Source organism: Calidris pugnax, unplaced genomic scaffold, assembly GCF_001431845.1.
Source record: "Calidris pugnax isolate Ruff unplaced genomic scaffold, ASM143184v1 scaffold44, whole genome shotgun sequence".
In the NCBI taxonomy this organism is placed as follows: domain Eukaryota; kingdom Metazoa; phylum Chordata; class Aves; order Charadriiformes; family Scolopacidae; genus Calidris; species Calidris pugnax.
In genome coordinates this window covers 48,417,129-48,435,299 of record NW_015094506.1, presented here as the reverse complement: position 1 = coordinate 48,435,299, position 18,171 = coordinate 48,417,129, and the positions used below count along the sequence as shown (strand labels likewise).

The window sequence follows — 18,171 nt, the reverse complement described above, 5'->3', positions numbered from 1 at the left end:
TTGACTTTGAACTTCTTTATCACTGAAAACCAGGTTGATCTCGCTCTCTGCTATCTAATAATTTGACCTTTCGTTATTGTTTCATGAGAGCTAGATCTGTCTGTGTTAGTATTTTAGTTCAGATCAGAAATGCCCTTTAGAAGAAGATGCTGTTTGGCCCAAGTTACTGCACTTGACATTGCTGAGGCACCTCAGAGCACGCCAGCTGGACTTCACTTCCATGCAGCTGGACCAGAAGGTCCACTCTCAGGGTACACTTGACCTGCATCAGCTGTTAATGGGCGTTCGGGCTATGGCACAGATTAGATGTAGCAGAAAATAAAATCTACAAAGCCTGTATAATATGAACGTCACATTCCCAGCACCAACTCTTTCAATATACAGACCTGCTCCCATTGCACTGCACTGCGGGCTGATCTAGGTGAAGCCACTGAAAACAGTATGCTGTTAGAAATCCAAAGTAATGAGTTTCTCACTTAAATCTTCTGTTGCTTTAAACAGTAATTTTTTGGAAGTGATATGAAAAAAACTCCACTAAGTCTTTCCTTTTCCTTTTTTAAAACAATTGCTGAAATGGGTTGTTAGCAGGTTTGGACCCTTATTTCCCTGGAGTGCGTCCTGAATTGATGTAGATTGTCAGAGTATGATGGGATTTAGCTGGTGCTAAGCTCCTGGTATTCAGTTTTGCTTTCCTTCATTTATCAAATATGAAAGTTAAATATGTGTAGAAATGCCAGTAAGACTGGGGCTGAAATTTCTTGTATTTCACTATATGAAATGACACTTTCTTAAAACCTTATTTTAAATCCAGTTTCATATTTTTATATCCTCCTCCTTATCCTAGGAATTGTGGTACTCTGTATCCTCACTCCCTGACTTTAGTTGAAAGTAGCTGTTTAAAATCCTGTATGACTTCAGAGGTCTTTATAATCCCTTCTTAAAGGTTTGGACCCTGATGCATTTTTTTCACTCCATAGCTGTTGTTCTATTCATGTCTGTATCTCCTTAATATATTAGTCTTTTCCTTTTGTTTGGAATGATCTATATAAAAGCCTTTAGAAGTCTCAAACTCAGCAGCTTCTGTGATTTTAAAAGTTGTGTTTATGCAGTATTTACTAATTAAGGAAGGATTATGGTCCTTATTTAAATATGGGAAGCTAAAGTAGCTAAAAATTAGTACAATTTAAACCATTAGTTTAGATATATATAAGCTGAAAAGTTGTCTTCTTAAACCATAGGGTAGGTATATATAAGGCAATTTCTTTGTTCATCCCATTCCAGGTTTCTTTGGGGTTTTTTGCAACTTTACTGCTCTTCCTGAGGTTTTGTATAATCACAAAGTAAATTGAAAACAAGAAGACCCTCAGCAAGTACATGCTTATAAAAATGTGTTTCTGTTTGGACATTGTTTGTAGAATATTCAAAGAGCTGCTATATCAGGTGAATAAAGCAGTGAATACAGAAAATTCAGATGAATCCTAAGAGAGTACTCATAGCATGGAAGCAGACAAAAAAACTAGAAAGAAGCTTAATTTTACTGCGTTCCCAAAGATCCTTTTGAGTCTTTTATTATTTCAAAGGCATTTTGAGTATTATGAAGTGATTTGTAAGTGTGGTGTTTTTTTCATTTGTTTAAAAAATATGAAGTAGTAAGTCCTGGCTCCTAATTCTATGATCTACTTATTGCATTAGGCTGACAAAATACTTCATCCAGAGAGAGCGGCTGAACACTGCAGGGTTACCATGTTCTGAAGATGAAGAATGAATTCAGTTCCCTGTGCAGTGAAGGAGTTTTGTCATTAACTTCAGGAAGGCCAGGGTTCACCCCAAGAGTGAAATTCAGCTTGGCATTTCTGAAGCACAGGACTGGGAGTTTGTGTTTTCTTCCTCATAGTTTGAATGCTACAGATGAAATAAAACCAATACATTTTTTTCACTTATAAAGATACAGACAAAGTCTTTGTCTCTAGCAAGGAATAGAAATGTCTTCAGAGAGAGAAGGAGAACCTCTATTTGTACAAGCAGCAAGTGTGGAGCTTTCTAGTACCCTATAGCTCCTTCTTGCTTAAGAGAGAAGAGTTTTATTCGTATTCCCTCTATGTAACCCAGAAAACAACATGAAACCAAGCTTAATTAACAGTTGAGGTGCAATACGTATGATTGTCAGGCTGTAGAATGGCAATTTCTATTTTATTTTAATGTTCTGCTTCCGAGAAGGCATAATGCAGTTGCACGTGGGATGGATGTTTCATCTGTTGGAGAGAGGGGACTTCTTCCTTGGGTAGCTGCATTTTAGAAAATATCTGTCCTATTCCTCTTTGGTGCAGCCTTTGCCCAAAACCACCACCACCATCAACAACAACAAAAAGAAAGGTTGTGGGAATGTCATTATTTTTAGTCTGCAAGACTCCTCGGTGAGACGGTTAGAATACGGACAAGGAGCAGGGGCTGTCACATCTGCAGCAGCTCAGGTGATGAAACAGACCTTCTCTCATCATGATTTTTCTCACGTTTCCCACTTGTGCATTGTATTCCCTTCACACTCAGTGTCTCTTGGATTTGTTGCCAGAGATACATTTAGATAGATTAAACCAGCCTGCTATTCATTAATATTTGATGTATATGGGGATTAGATTACAATCTTAAAATCCACTTACAAATCCACTGTATTTTTTTAATATTTATTAAAATGGTCTAAACCTCAGGAAAAAAATATTGTCTATGATATATGTATGTCTCCATACATGATCTATATAATATATAGAAAATAATTTATAATATATAATTATTAATAGTATATACATATGTATGTACTATATAGAGATATATGTTAATGTATTAAAAAATCTATACTTTGTTTACAGAGATATAATATTAATTAATTAAAAATTAATAAGAAAAGTGGTTTTACTTCCAATTCTTGCACTACATTAACTCTGTATAAAACTGCATTCTTTGTGGTTAATAAATTTCAACTTTCATTATTTTTAACACAGGGTGTTATATCAGCACTTTATTCTTAAATAGTTCAGACCCATTTGTCACTGTGCAAGTGCCATCTTTATGCTTATATACCCTTTTCAGGATTGGGCTTACTTTCTGATTCTGCCTCTTTTTTCCAGACTACATTACTCAAATTCTTCATCTCCCTTCAGAAGACAGGTTTTCTGTTCTTCACCAGGTATCTTAGGGACCATTCTCACCACTATGTCCACTTGAAATCAATCTCTTTGGCACAATGGACAAACACAGTATCCCAGTCCGAGTATCAAGAAATCTTGATTTTATTGTATTAATGTATCTATATTTTTGCTGGAGATACTTGTGCTTTCCAATGTACCATGTCTAGGGAGAGGATAGAAAGAATCACTGTTGACAGACAATATACATGTTGCGAGGGCATTTTAGTAGGCGATCCACATAAAACTAACATGTTATAGCCTCCTTTTCTGAATTAACTGAGTTTTCAGACTACAAGTTATATAAATTATAATGGGAATTGGCTAAATAGTTAAAAAATTTCAGAAAGCATGAGGTAAGAGAGAGGATCTTGTTGCATGAGTTAGTCTGTTTCTAGCTCTTTTCCTTCTCACTTAACTACTTCTTAGGATTTACTGATCTTGTAAGATGCTCTAGTGACAGGAAAGCTGTTGAAGTGGTGGTACCCTGGCAGACTGAAGACAAAGTTTAGTAAATTATTTCAGAACAACATTTCCAGACAGTCTTTTGATTGGTTTTATTTGTTTTTGTTAACACCTAATTAAAATTTTTCATAGAAAAAAAATCTTCATTAAAGATCAAGCATATCTCTGTAGCTCATTTAATTTGAGTGTCATTATGATATCCTTTGAAATGCTAAAAAAAATTAGAGCAAAGTGAAGGAAGACCAGAGTTAATGTGTGTAATATAGTCATCATTACTTTCTAAGTGGGTGTTTTGTTGATGTTTAATCCCTGTTATTTCCATAAAAATACAACCTACTCATTTAAAAATAATGCTTCATCTGTTTTTTTTAAAGAAGGAAGTATTTCCAATTAGGGGGCCTACTTTGAAGTCACCTGTAAAAACTACTAATAAATACTAAAAAATCAGGAGGTTCTGTAATTACTTTAATAAGTTCATTCTGGTTTTCATTTTACTTAGATTCTTACCCTGTGCATAGCTCTACAAAATCTGAAAGTCCTCCAGATCCATTCTAACCAGCAGCATCTTTCATATATTTTGTATAGAGTACTGTAGTACTGTATGGTTGTTTACATTGGGTATTATTCCATTCTAGAATGCATGCTGGTATATTTTGATATTAGAGGAAGCAAGGCAAAACCCAACATTCATCCTTTCCAACTTGTCAGATGCGCAAATACTGTTCTTGGCCATGGGTTGCAATATATATAGTATGAGTGTCTTTTGTGTTTTATAGAGATAAGTAACTTGTTTTATTTATAGAGATAAATAAATATTGATAAATAACTTTAATAAAATTATGTGTGTACTGAGTCTATGACTCTGCGTTGTATTAACTCCTTTTTGTTGAGCTATAATAGAAGATTAATTCTGTCTTCTCCTCTTGACATTTTTATCCTCATTTCCTTCTCCTGGGCATTTCTTATTTTAATCAGTTTTTACTGTGCTGCTTTAGCTATCAGCATGTGGCGGCTAAGCCAGTCAACACACAGTGTATGGCAAAGCCAATTAATTTACTTGATTTGACACAGACACAACAGTATGCTAGACTTCAGTGACTTCTTCAGAGAATTATTTATAGAATTGTCTGGGACATAATGTCAGATATCTAATGGGGAGTAGAGAAGTTGCTCATTTAAAGAAAAAAGTACATGACATTTTATCATTTATGCTTTTAATTAAGAGTGTAAATTAGCTACGCTATAAAATTTTCTTTCAGCAATGTTGAAATTATTTGATTTCATTATTGTTCCATATGTTAAAATTGCGTTTTAATACTTTCCTTTTTATGCACCGTTGAATCCACATTACCCAAATAGTTCTGATTATCCAGTAATTTTAAATTCTGTTATGATAGGAAATACAAATGCTATTTTCAAAGCAAGGCTTTGTAACTGATTTATATATACAAGAACCAGCAGAGCATCACTTAAAGTAATGACCTATCCGATTGGAAATGCCACTATATAATAGCTATTGTATGTTAAATTGTAATTTTTTTTTTCTTTTCCTCCCGTGCTTTGAATGAAAATTTTCCCTGAATTTGTAAATCCTTGTTTTGGTAAACATGAACAAAGTCTATTCAGATCATAATATTTTTCACATTTGTAATTCTTTACCTTTCAAACTATGTAGTTAAATAAATAAATAGAACACTTTCAAATCAGCTGGTGGGTGTTTTCAAACTAAATACAAGTTATTACAATGTTTGTGACTAATCTGCTAAATTTGGTGCTCTGGAGTATGTGTGCAAACTATATTTAAACATGAAGTTTGTAAATACACACTCCTATGACCCATATATATATCTCACGGTGTTCTCCAACAGTTTAAGTGGATGTAAATGCATCCTTTGAACTCCGAGTTATTTGCTTAACCTCTATAGAGAGACTGGATAAAACACTCCCCAATTCCCCTCAAAATTTGGAGTTCCTCTTAAAATTTTCCTCTTTGTCTCTTCTAACTGTTTTCTAATCAACTGTGAAGGTTTTTTGGATGACTGTCTTGAGTTGGACACTGTGGTTCCTGCAGTTTTCTGTGGAAAGCCTAAGTATCTAAATTCAGATTTCTGATTCAACTCTGAGGACCAGTTACCTTGGAGACAGTGTTCAGTTTGGAGTCACTATAGTAGTTCCTTTGCTCTGGCCTTTTGTTCCTGCTGAACTTTGCATGAGAGAAGTAGATGGCTTAAAATATTAATCTAAAACTTGAAGGACTGGAGTTCAAGTTACTACCAGAATAGTTCTTCAAATTATTGTATTTGGGATTTATGTAGAAAATGTGTATGTGTGCATGTGTATGGGTATACATATACACACTCATATATATAAGCCAGTGCAAAAATCTAATTAGAAATATGTTAAAATAAAAAAGACCATTCCTTCTTGATCCAATATAAAATACAATGGGAGTACAACTTTGAAATGGCAGCTGAGTGTGCGTAACATTCTATGTAATTTGGCATAAACTGGAAGGAATTTAATCTTGAAAAAAGTAGTAAACATAAATCAGGAAGAAGACTAGTTTATACCTTCAGTAGAGTTTCTATAATATCTGATTAATGTTACTACAGATGGAAGCCTCTGTGTCTACACGCACATATATAGAAATATGTACTTGCAAATGCATTGTCCCTTTGTGCTCACTCTTAAATAACATAATATTTGATTGCAAATATATATTTAATTCATAGCAATTACTAGTCAGTGCTATCTTTTAAGAACTCAATGAGTCAACTTCATTAAGTAGGATATGGAAGTGTAATACATTCTACACACTACAAGAAGATTAATGAACTGCCGAGGAGCTCCCTTCTGTTCTACCCGGTGCACATGTAGTTGCCGCATCAGAGAACAGCAGCTGACATATTTCCAGATATAGTAAATAGCTTTCAGGCTTTTCAAATAAAGTTGTACTCTACCTTGTATGCAGGCCAGGGTCTATACATGGAATAAATCTTCAGAAGTGTATTCCAGTTCTTTTAAAGAGAGCACCATGGTGCTCTCTATTTTTTATTGATTGCATTTGCAGAGGAAAATTGAATCCATTCCTTGTCAAGGCCCCTAAACCTCATGTCATAAAGAAGAGGTAAAAAAGGAATAGATGGATGGAGTTCACTGGAATTAGTCAGAAAGAATGATGTTTCCTATTGTGTGATGATAAATTTTATTTTTTCATCTTGCCCATATCAAGTGAAAGGTAGCAGTTGAAGTACTTTGAAGTAGTAATCTTCAAAGACTTCTTTTAGCAGAATTGGAAATAAGCTTATTGGAGAGTTGTCTCCAACTAGATTTTCTGCCAATTATCAGTCAAAAGCTCTTTCCTGTATGGAAGTTAACTCAAAAAGAAAGGCAGGTGTTTCTAGGATACACAGTGTCTCAGCTGGTGTGACTATAACATGTCTAAACATTTTATTTTAGTAAAACGCAATTTTTTAATAACAGAAAAAGAAATTGAAGTCTCACTATATTCATGAAGTCAATATAAATCTGTCTCTCTCAAGTTAGGATCTTCTGACAGATGCCATGGTCTCTACTGTGAGCTAGTGAAAGTAGCATTGCATTGATTTTTCTGTGCAAGTTGAGAATCATGCTATTTTAGTAGGAACCATTCAAATAGTTTTTTTGCTGTTTATGAGCGTTTTTGCTTGCTTTTCTTAGGTTGGGTAGTTTCAAATCCATTGCCGTAGGCTTTAAACCAGAATCTAGACGCATTGGTTTGGAATTGCCTATTACCAGAGGTATTGCATTAAAAGAAAAAGCTAGGGGACTTGATTTACAGCTTGCCTTTTGAAGTCCGGGATATATTCTTAAGCAGAAATGAAAGTGTAATATAAGTTGTGGGAAAACACTTTGGTAAATATATTATTAAAACTAAAGTTCCCAGCACCTTTTTCATTATTTACTGATTACTAGATCAGTTAATACAAATGTGAGTGCATTCGATATCAAGTATACTTGTATATGGAATGAAAACAAATAAAAAATCCTGAATGAAGGGAGCAAATTTGAATTACAAATAGCAAACTGCTCCAGAAGTAATTGTTTTAATGGTTCTATAATCAGCTATTTACATATCAGTCCCACCAAATAAACTCAGTGTGTCTGTTCCAAGCACAAATTGTTGTCATCATAATGGGAAAGTGAATTAAGAGCAAGAGGATTTATGTTGAAGTTACATGTGTGCTGTCAGAATTTATTCCTGAAATAAGACTTGGGCACTTAACTATGAATTTCGGGAGTACAGAAAGGTATGTTTTTCAGTATTTCAGAACAGAAATGTTGCATACTGTTAGTAGCATTGTCCCAGATTTATTTCATTTTACTTCTGTTAGGATGGTCTTTACTCTGTTCTTGTTGCTCATCTTAAATTTAATATTAATTATTTTTTTAAATTCTTGCATTGTGTATTGGGTGGGTTTGTTTTCCCCTTGCTGTAAGATCTTGATTTGTTCAGGGTGTTGTATTTTTCTCTGGGAGAAAGTTGTAGAGAAGGAGGAGGAGGAAGGTGAAAGCCGTACATAAATAAGATCATAAAACTCTTGACTCTGGCTATAAAACATCACAAATAAGATCTAGTAAACTATATTTTTTCCTTTGTAATCTAATCTCAACAAGTCTAATAAAATGCTGAAATTATTAGTTCCAATATATCTATTCAGTACTTGAGTACTTAGTTATTTTACTATTTGTAGATTGTCTCCTTAGTTTTTGGATTTTTTTGGTATATAAATGTATTTTAGACATATTTTTACTGTGACATTTGACATATATATGCTTGTGTATTTTCAGAGATATGTGAAAACATATAGGTGCATGTATATATGTAACTCAACAATATATTTTTGGGTGATGTTGCACAGACGTTCTTTGCAACAGTATTTCTAAATGTACAGTAGTGTGTTTCATGTATCTTTATTGAATATAGTTTATTCATTAGTAAGCTTACTGTTTGCAGGAAATCCTCTCTTTAGAAAAATTGTAGCACATCACATATGTGAAGACTTTTTTTCATGGGGTGCAGAGCCACTGATTTAGAAAAGCATTTATGAACATGATTAACTTAAAAATGTTTTGTTCCTGATTAAATGTTTTGCTGATTGAGGCTGTCTGGTCTGGCCAAGGCAGCAAAGTCAATGGCAGATCTGGGGGTAAAGGCTGCAGCAATTTTAAGTCAGGTCACAAGGCCAGAGAAATGCACTGGTTTGTATTATTATGGGGCTTGGGAATTCATAGAAGACCTTGAAACCTAAATGCTTTATCAGCTGGCAAAGAGGTGAGAATTAGTGTCTCCCAAGTGCCTTATGTAAGTGTCCTAAATGCCTCTGGAAACCACTGTCACAGGCTTCCACTGGGCCAAGTACTCTGTACATCAGATGAGGAAATAGTAATGTGAAAAAATAGAAATTCAAGCACAAAAGGAAATTCTTCTCTAAGTAAATGGATTTCTAATGACTTCATAGAGCTACTTCTGGAAGTGGGATCTGAAACAAAGTTAAGTTGAGAAAATCTGTACTTCATGCTTAATTAAACAGTAGATCAAACTGGATCGGAAAGAGATAATTGAACAGTAACCATTTTAAAATATAATTAGCTTCTCATGGTACCTGAGGGAATTATTCCTCTTTCTTAAGTAAATATATATATATATATTTATAATTATCTACTTGACAAAGAGACAAGTAATAGTACCTGCTTACAGGGAATTTCAAGAGCTGGAAATTTAATTTGATTTTTATATGAAAAGCTGGGTCTTGAGAGAGGAATATTATCTTCAAACTACTTTGAAAAAATAGAAAAACCTTTCTGCAAAACACATGGTGTATCAATTTTCTCCTTAACCTTTAAAAACAAGCCTATAAAATTTAACGTTGTGATCTCATTTCTCCAGTACCTGTTAACAACTTCACTGTGGAAATGAGCTGTCAAATGTTAACTTTCAACCTTTTCTTATTTTTATTGTTGGTTTATTTTTTTTCCTCAGTAGCAGAGGGCTAGAATGTAGACCTACATACCAAATTTTGTACAATTTGAGATGCCATTCATGTGCTTTAAATGTGAAATCTTTTTACTTCAGCTTGACTTGCCCATTTGCAAGAGAACTTGAATTCTCTTTCCTGTGTGCAATACCATGGTGTAAGCAGGATCTGTATTGCAGTGTTGGCTTTCATAGGATTTATACTTACATCTTTACTTGTTTTCAAATGTTTTTTCCCCTCTAATTCCCTTTCTATTCTTGGCTTGCTGGTGTAGGTGTTTCAGATTTATAAACATTACTTACAATGCCATTAGGCAACACAAAAGAAAGAATTAATGACCAAACCAACAAAAAGTCCTTGCTCATTTTAATTAACTGAATATCTGGTATTGCCTAATCGTTAATACTTTTGGGGCGAAATTAGTGAGATATTTACAGCTGATTAAATGAGGTGAAGAGCATGATTTGTCATAAGTTATATCAGAAGATATTCTATATCACAATAAAACTTCATTGACTACTCACTATAGTTAATTAACTATTACTGTAGCAGTGTTCATAAATTTTAGAGTAAGTCTCGCAACATATCTTTATAAAAAAGATACAGAACATGTTAATATATTATATATTTGATTGATTATATACTATATTTGATTGATTAAAATAGGCATTGGTATAGGACAAATTTGTGAATATAAGTTTCTGTATAACTGGCCACATAGTATTTAGCTGAAATGTGAATTTTCTTGTATTTTAAGTTCATTGTGGAACCAACAGAACTCATAAATATTACCGTTCACATTGCTGATCTTTCTGTAAAGGATCACATCTATGAACATTAAGATCTTTTTAGCAGGCGATAAATACTATTGGGCATGTGGTCCCACCTTCTTGTTACAATTCTCATCATGGTCTTTCTCCCATGCAGTCCTCTTACAGCATCCATTTGGAAGGGAACACCTTTGTTATCTTTATGAGACTCACATACTTCTGTTGACATCATTCTAGTTGTTCTTACTGCAATGTGTTATAATTAGTAGAAACATCAAATTTATATGCTTGCGTTTATTTTTCTGTATCTGGGAAGTGCAATTAGAGTGACATCTCAGAACCTAAGTATTTCTAGAAGATAATGACTATGCAAATAAACCAACAGTCATTGCATACAAGTAACCCAAGGGGAAGAAGAGAGTATGAGGAATTTCAATTCCCAAGGAAGTGGAGTGTTTCTTTAAATTTACTTTGTTGATTAGTTAAATGAAATGTTATTACTTCTGCAATAGCTGTCTGCTTTTTGTAGTCGTTGTTTTTGTCAGGATGTAGCCCTGTAATACCAAATATGTTTTATTTTTGACAGCAACGATAGTGTTAAATGAACTCAACTGGACTGCAGCGTTGGATGATGTATTCAAGAGGAACAGAGAAGAAGACCCCACTTTGTTATGGCAGGTTTTTGGCAGTGCAACTGGCCTCGCTAGGTATTACCCAGGTAACTGAAGTCTCCTAAAGAACTGTCCTGTGTCACCTATTGCTTTAAAAATACTCTGAATTATTTACAAGCAATAAAAGATAACCAAAGATTAATTTCTTACATATATAGGGTTTCTGTATATCAAAAGTAACTAAAAGAATCTGAAATTATTCTGGCATAAAGGTAGTATGACGGGGAAGAAACTGGAAGAGAAATATGTAACTAGTGTGTTTTTACAGAAAGAGGAACAAAAGATTATGTCCTTCGAAAAGCTGATCAGTTAAATTTTATTTTTGTATTGTTTTCTATACGTTCTGTAAAGAGTTAGTTGAATATTTGCCCGTGAGATTGTTGTAGCTGTCTAGTTTTAAAAACAGTGACTCGCTGACTAGACAGATAATCTTACAGTTAAAGTCAATGAAAATATGCCTGCACCATGCTATATTTGTGTCCTGCCTGCAGAATCCACGATCTCTGACAGTTACGTCTTTGCTATTAGAGCTGAGGTCAATGAATACAACTTGATTATTTCAACCAGCGTCTGTTCCACCTATTAAAGATTCTCATTACTGGAGCACAGTGATTAATTTAAGTAGATGTATATTTTACTGAATTTAGGTCATCAGTAGCCTTAATTTGATTTTTGAAGCGTACTAGGCTAATGGAAAGGTTTGTTTTATGGCAAGGCATACTGCCTGTGCTGCTGCAGCTCTCATTAAGTGATGCTGTTATCAATGACAGAATAACGTGTCCAGTACAGGAAAGACAATTGTGTGCAGTGTCTTGTCTCTTGTCTACAACTGCTTAAGGAAGACCTTTGAGATCCTTGGAGATCCTTCCATTTCTGTTAATATAAAACTGTTGGTGTTTCTGAGGGTGAAGGGGATTATTCTAAAGCTGTTACTGTGTCGTTAGAACAATTGCTAGCACAGGCAGAGAAATTGCCTTAGGCTAGTTTACAGGAAGAAATATTTCATAGCACTTGAATCCTGTTTGTTTTTTCATGCTAGGGGCTGATGAAATAAACACAGTGAGATGTTGCAGAAAAAATAATATTGAAAATGCTAATTTCATATCTCTTTCATTCCCAAGTGTTCTGTTTCAATGCTTTTGGGATCTATTAGTACTGTGTTTGGGGTCGCCATTTGTCACCACTTACTGTATAGTGATGTTTTCCAAGTGCTGCAAAAGAAGTGTTTCTTAAATACATCTGTGTGGCAATCTCTAGGAAACTAATTCTCAGGTGGCAGATTATTTTATATACTGAAAAGGATATTCTCATATCTAGCTAACTGGTCTACTGCAGTTGTTTACCAACACAACACAAGAGCCTCAGAATCTTTATATATTCTTCCTTAGAGAGGCTCTATAGAATGAGAGAAGCTTGTTTACCCTGTTTTTCAGGTGGATATTTTGCTTGTATATACTCCATCTAAACACAAATTCATTTTTAGCGTAAGGCTCAGATCCACACACCTTCTGTTCATTCCTTAGCTAAGTGCCTAAGTCCTTATTAGCTGTATAGTCCTGTCAGAATTTGACTTCAAAAATTCCTGGGTAATTCCCCAATTCTTAAATTTTATATACACACACTTGTAACCTGGAGCAGCCTGACAGTCTCTAAGTTGGGTATGTATTGTTCTTTGCATCTTATCTTTCCCACTTCCTTGCATTCCCATCTAAGCCCTTTGGGGTTTAGATTTTTAGAATAGATCTTTGGCACAAGTTTATTCGTCTTCCTCTTTTTGTAAACTCTTTGTCTCAGTTCACAGAGACCTGACACAGACAAAAGTTCTGAAAATGAAATCGTGTCATATACTGGAATGGATTTTTGAAAATGGTATTATAAAATGTAAAACATTGCTTCATTATATTGGCCTTAGGTAAGCCTGCTTCAAAGAGATTAATTTCTCCATAGTGATGATATTTGTGAAAGTATTTGGAAGTATCAAATCCCCAAATTAAAATGTATAGATAAGTTTGCTCATTATTAGCTGAAAAAAATCCACTCAGTCTTTCCTCCCTTAAAAAGAATCAATCTTTGGTCCCTCTAAGCTGTAGAGGGTGTCTTCAATCACAGGTTTCTTGACCTAATGTTTTTATCTGATAGTATCCCACTGCCATGAGTAATGGGCTAGACAGTACATCACTTCTGTCCTAAGTAGGCTCTTGGGCTGTCCTTGTCACCATAGTAACCAGCAGCACAAAAGAATCTTTCTATGAGTGACCCCACGGGTAGAGAGTATATTTGAAATATTAGATTATTTTTTTTTCTGTTATATATGTCCCCTTGTTTCCCATGTATACTTTATTTTTGGTACTGTTGTACACTCTTCTAATCATCACGTATATGATTTCATATAAATTTCAGCTGTGCTTTGTCTGCCTCTTCAGTACATTTGTGTTCCCTTGTCTCTATCAAGAGGACAAGACAGGTTACTTCTGACTATCACCTGGGTTGAGACACATGGCATTTAGACCAGTTCATTTCTTCAGACCTTCTTCTTTATACACTACAATAAATCTAACTACTAAATAAATAAAATAAATTAGTCTTAGATACAATAGTAATTAGATGCAGTAGAGTAAGAATAGAGAACTATTTTATAAAAATAGCTAAGAGTATCAGGTAGAGGAAGTAATGTTTCCTTTAATTCCTTTAATGTTGTAAGGATGTAATTAATATATCAAAAGTGCAAGAAAGTTAAGTATTAGAAATATGTACATAAACACACAGATATATGTTGATATTTGCAGTGATAGCAGAACCAGTGTCAGGCATGAAAGGGAACTGTATGCCAACTTCCTATGTTTACCTTACAGTGTACCCCGATAGAAACTTAGAGACTGCATTACAGTCAACTTCTGTCTTTATAGATTAATATATCACTTGCTTCATTTTGCTCATTAACTCTTTTCCTCTAAAATATATGCAGTTCAGCTCTCACTCTTAAACATCAAGACAGAAATGGCAGAGAAGTGCCAAAGGTGCAGGATACCTCCATGGGCTTCAAACCCTTTTTTTCCACCTCTATCAGTTCAGCTTTTCATCAGCTTGATTTAAAGAGCAGTATGCGTCTTCTCATACTGAACTTTTTCTTCTTGAAATTATTTAAGAAAGTGTGTCTTGCCTAAAATCATTTTAAGGACTAGTGAGTGTACTTAGTATCAACATTTTCATTAGTCTCAATGGCAGCATTTTTGTGAAGAGAAATGCTATGCTCTATTACTGTGCTAGCAACCATCCATTTTGATATGAAGATGCCAAGGGCAATTTTGAGATTTCTATTAGCCATGAGCTCTGAACAACTCAAGAGTAAGTAAACAGCCATTTAATAAAAGAGCTCAGAAGAATAAATGAATAAAGTGAATGGAACTTTTAGGAAGGATGTAATATATACTCATTCTTACATTTGAAGTTGTATATCAGAAATTAATCTTTCTTTCAAGAGATGGTTTCAGCACTGTAAGAATGTATTGTCCTTTTTACAAACATTTGTGGAGTTGTAACAGATTTAAGACAGTCTCCAAGTGATGAAGCTACCCGAGTCAGGGTCAGGATCAGCTAAGTCCAACATAGTACACAGACTCCACACAACGTAGCTCAGGCAAGGAGCAAGAACTTGAGCTTAAATGAAGCTCCCAAGCCAAGAGGCAGAGGCTGCCAAGAGATTTCTTACAGCTTGTTGTCCTTCTCCTCTTCCCACATCAGTCTAATCCCAGGTTATACATCTTCACTTTGCAAATGTGAGCTTGAACACAGGCACCCATCACCTAGGAGGTTTCAAAGCCTGCTGGAGCACTTAGAGACCTTCATTTCTAAGGAACAGACTGATTTTATCTGAAGAAACAAGTATGCCTGCATGAGAATACAATTTATTCCATAATCTCTCCTACTTTCCCATTGTAATTTCCCTTTTGCTCAAAGGGAAAATAATGTTTGCTGGCTCAAATTAGCACCAGATATCATCTTTCTGCTTAGAAGCTAAATTGCATTTGTTGGCTCATTGACTGAGGATGAAAAGAAAGCTTCGTATGTTTTCTGTCCATGTTCATCCGTCAGTGCAAACACTACGTACAGGCCATGCAGTGGTTGCTTGCAAACGTTCTTAAAATTATTACACTGGATGTAATGAAGTTATGTTGCAAGTACTTTGGATTCCACACAATGAAAATTTTCTATTCGAGTTACAGTTGTCCATTTCACCTGTCATTGACACAGACATTAACACATAAAAAATGTGAAATGTTACAGTTTTAAAATACAAGATGCATTTGCCCAAACTTTGGATATTTTCTGAGCATGTAATTTAATTTTTTTGACATTTTATAATTCTTAATAATAGTTAAAATATGTTAAAATATTTCACTAAACTGACTTGTGAAATTGTCAAGTCGTTGAAATCAAATGGCTCAGACATTTCAAATTAGGTTTTTCATGGCCAAGTGTAATATTTCTGTTTTCCTGTTACAAGCATATTGTTACCAGAGGCCATTTTTACTCAAGGACTTTACCTTGTAAGCGGAACATACAGAATCTTTTGTGACTGATATGCAGGTAAATAAAGTGTTCTCATGAAGCTATAGGGGAGGGATTTCTGTTGTTTAAGCTTTTGATACTAAACTTAATTTCTGTAACAAGAAGATACAATGTGATAGATCAGATCGGATTCAGTAAAATTAAATTCAAGCTGCATTGAAATCTCTGAATTAAAAAAAAAAAAAGCATAAAATATGAACAGTTCTAAATATCCATGTGGTACGGTGTAACTGAAATCAGAATTTCAGATGCTTTGTTAGTATTGACAAGCCTGACCAGAAGAGCCAGACCCAGACATAAAGGCATGAAGTGAGTAAGTGTTGCATGCATTAGATACGATCCTGGTTTTTGTATGGTCATGACTTGTAACCACAGGGACCTTGTGGTCATTGTCCTGCACTACTGTCCAGGCATGCTCAGAGGCTACTTTGAGTCATCTTAGGAAAAAAGGAATCTTGATTTACAAGGTGACATTTTTGGGAATTAGTTACAGCTTCCTTTTGTCTTTTCAACGGGGAATCATGATCAGCTTTTCCAATCATCTCCCACATATAACTTTTATGAAAAAATTCTTCCTGTTTCTTAGTGTTGAGTTTGCAAACAGAATTTTAGCTGAGTTTTCTGCAGAATGCAAGATAGGACTGGGCGTGTAAATAATTACTTTTCTTTCCTTTTTGTTTGTGTACAAGGGCACAGTTATCTTAAATGCATGTTTTCAATTCTAGTTTCTTTACAAAATCCACAGGTTTATTGTAGGAATTTCCAGCCTTTGTCCTGCAATGGAAGAGTTTTCCATTATTTATGTATAACACAAGAGTAAGACTCGGTTTTCATCACTACCGAGAAAGAAAGCTGAAATGTATTTTGTGGGATTTTTTTAAGCAAACTCTCCTGAAATTTGATATTATGGAATTCTGAAAGGCAGATTTGTGGAAACAATAAACAAAATCAGAAGAGTTTCAATGGGAAAATTGTGAGCCACCAAGTTTAAAATTTGGATTCTTTTTGAGACAGCAAAAGAGCAGAAAATATTATAAATGTTGAAGCACATTCTCAACAGTACTAGTAGATGTGCATCTTTCTGCCTAATTTTTTAGACTTCTAATTCTAGAAACTAGTACTAGCTTTTAAGATATAATTTTAAAATGACATTTGCCCAATTTTAGTCCAGATATAGGGTTTCAGTATTTTTTGATTAAAAGCAGTAGTCTAACAGCATTTTAGCAAAATCATTGAAATAACCAATTTTTTCTGATCCAATTGAAACTTACAAAGACATAAAATTGCGAATATCATAACATAGTACTTTAATATCCAAAACTTTGATCTTTAAAAGAAAAAGGAAATATGGTCATCCTCAGATGATAAATACTCTAAACAGTCACCTGAAATCGATGAATATTCTGGAGGGATGTTTCCCTTTCACCAGATATGGGCTCCCTAATACAGAATATCTGATGCATTTTTAAAAGGTAAGAATAAGTGACAGTAATCACAGAATCACAGAATGGTTGAGGTTGGAAGGAACATTTGGAATTTACCTGGACCAACCCTCCTGCTCGAGCAGGACCATCTAGAATCTGCAATGTAGGTCAGATTTGGGTTAGTTTTTTTCTTTATAATATTGTTTCCAAGTAGATTTTTCTTTGGTGGCAGGAGTTTGAAAAATTAAACTTTTTTTTTTCTTTTTAAAATCTTGAATCCAGTCCCCCTTGTGGGCTTGCACATGTAGAGCTTCATTGACTCCATATAGAGAGAAATGTACTTTAATATAGATCAGACTGCAGATTTAATTTATAATTAACCAAAGAGCAGGAGAAAAATCAGTTACACAAAAATAAATTAATTTAATTAAAGTAGTTTAATATGGTTTGGCAGATATTAAGTTAGTTACATTTCATGAGGCATCTTCCCAATTAATTTTACTGCTATGTTTCAGAAAGCAGCTATCTGAAAGAACAACTTAATATCAAATTTTTGGCAGGCTACTTGGAAATGTAGGTACAAACCAGGCAGTTCGCCTTTTAATATTGAAATCCTTAATGATAGAGGTAATGAGGATTATAATTGTTAATCAATGTTTCATTAAAATACTGCATTGGGAAGCATATTATTTTCACTGTAGCAATTACTAATTAAACAAATTTTAAAAACACTTTGTATTTATGTGCCTTTTGCCAGATACCACCTCTCAGTTTATTTTTTTGTTGTTGTTAAGGCTAAGATTCTTAGCAAAGGATGCATTTTGTTTTGGACTGCAGACAGCACATATTTATTTGCAGTTAAATATGATATAAGTGCCTTTCTAGTTTTAGCAATAAATACACTTAAGAAAGTTTGGCTGCAAAGGATTACTGAAATGAAAACACACTCTTGATTTAGATAAATGTTTTGTAAAAAAACTGTTTCATCAACAACATCGACTCAGCACTCTCAGGGAAATATACTAAATAATGTTTGCCAAATGTAATACTGGAAAGGATAGCACTGATTTCAGACT

The 18,171-nt window shown here is 34.3% G+C and overlaps 1 protein-coding gene across 2 annotated transcripts in view; it reads left to right on the top strand.

The window, feature by feature from the left end:
* Positions 1-18,171, top strand: part of CACNA2D1 (calcium channel, voltage-dependent, alpha 2/delta subunit 1) — a 376,039-nt gene that overhangs the window by 239,505 nt on the left and 118,363 nt on the right. For both annotated transcript variants that reach the window (XM_014963770.1, XM_014963769.1), the window contains exon 6: positions 11,018-11,149. In XM_014963770.1, coding sequence (XP_014819256.1) covers positions 11,018-11,149 — 132 coding nt within the window. The remainder of the gene's footprint in view (positions 1-11,017; positions 11,150-18,171) is intronic.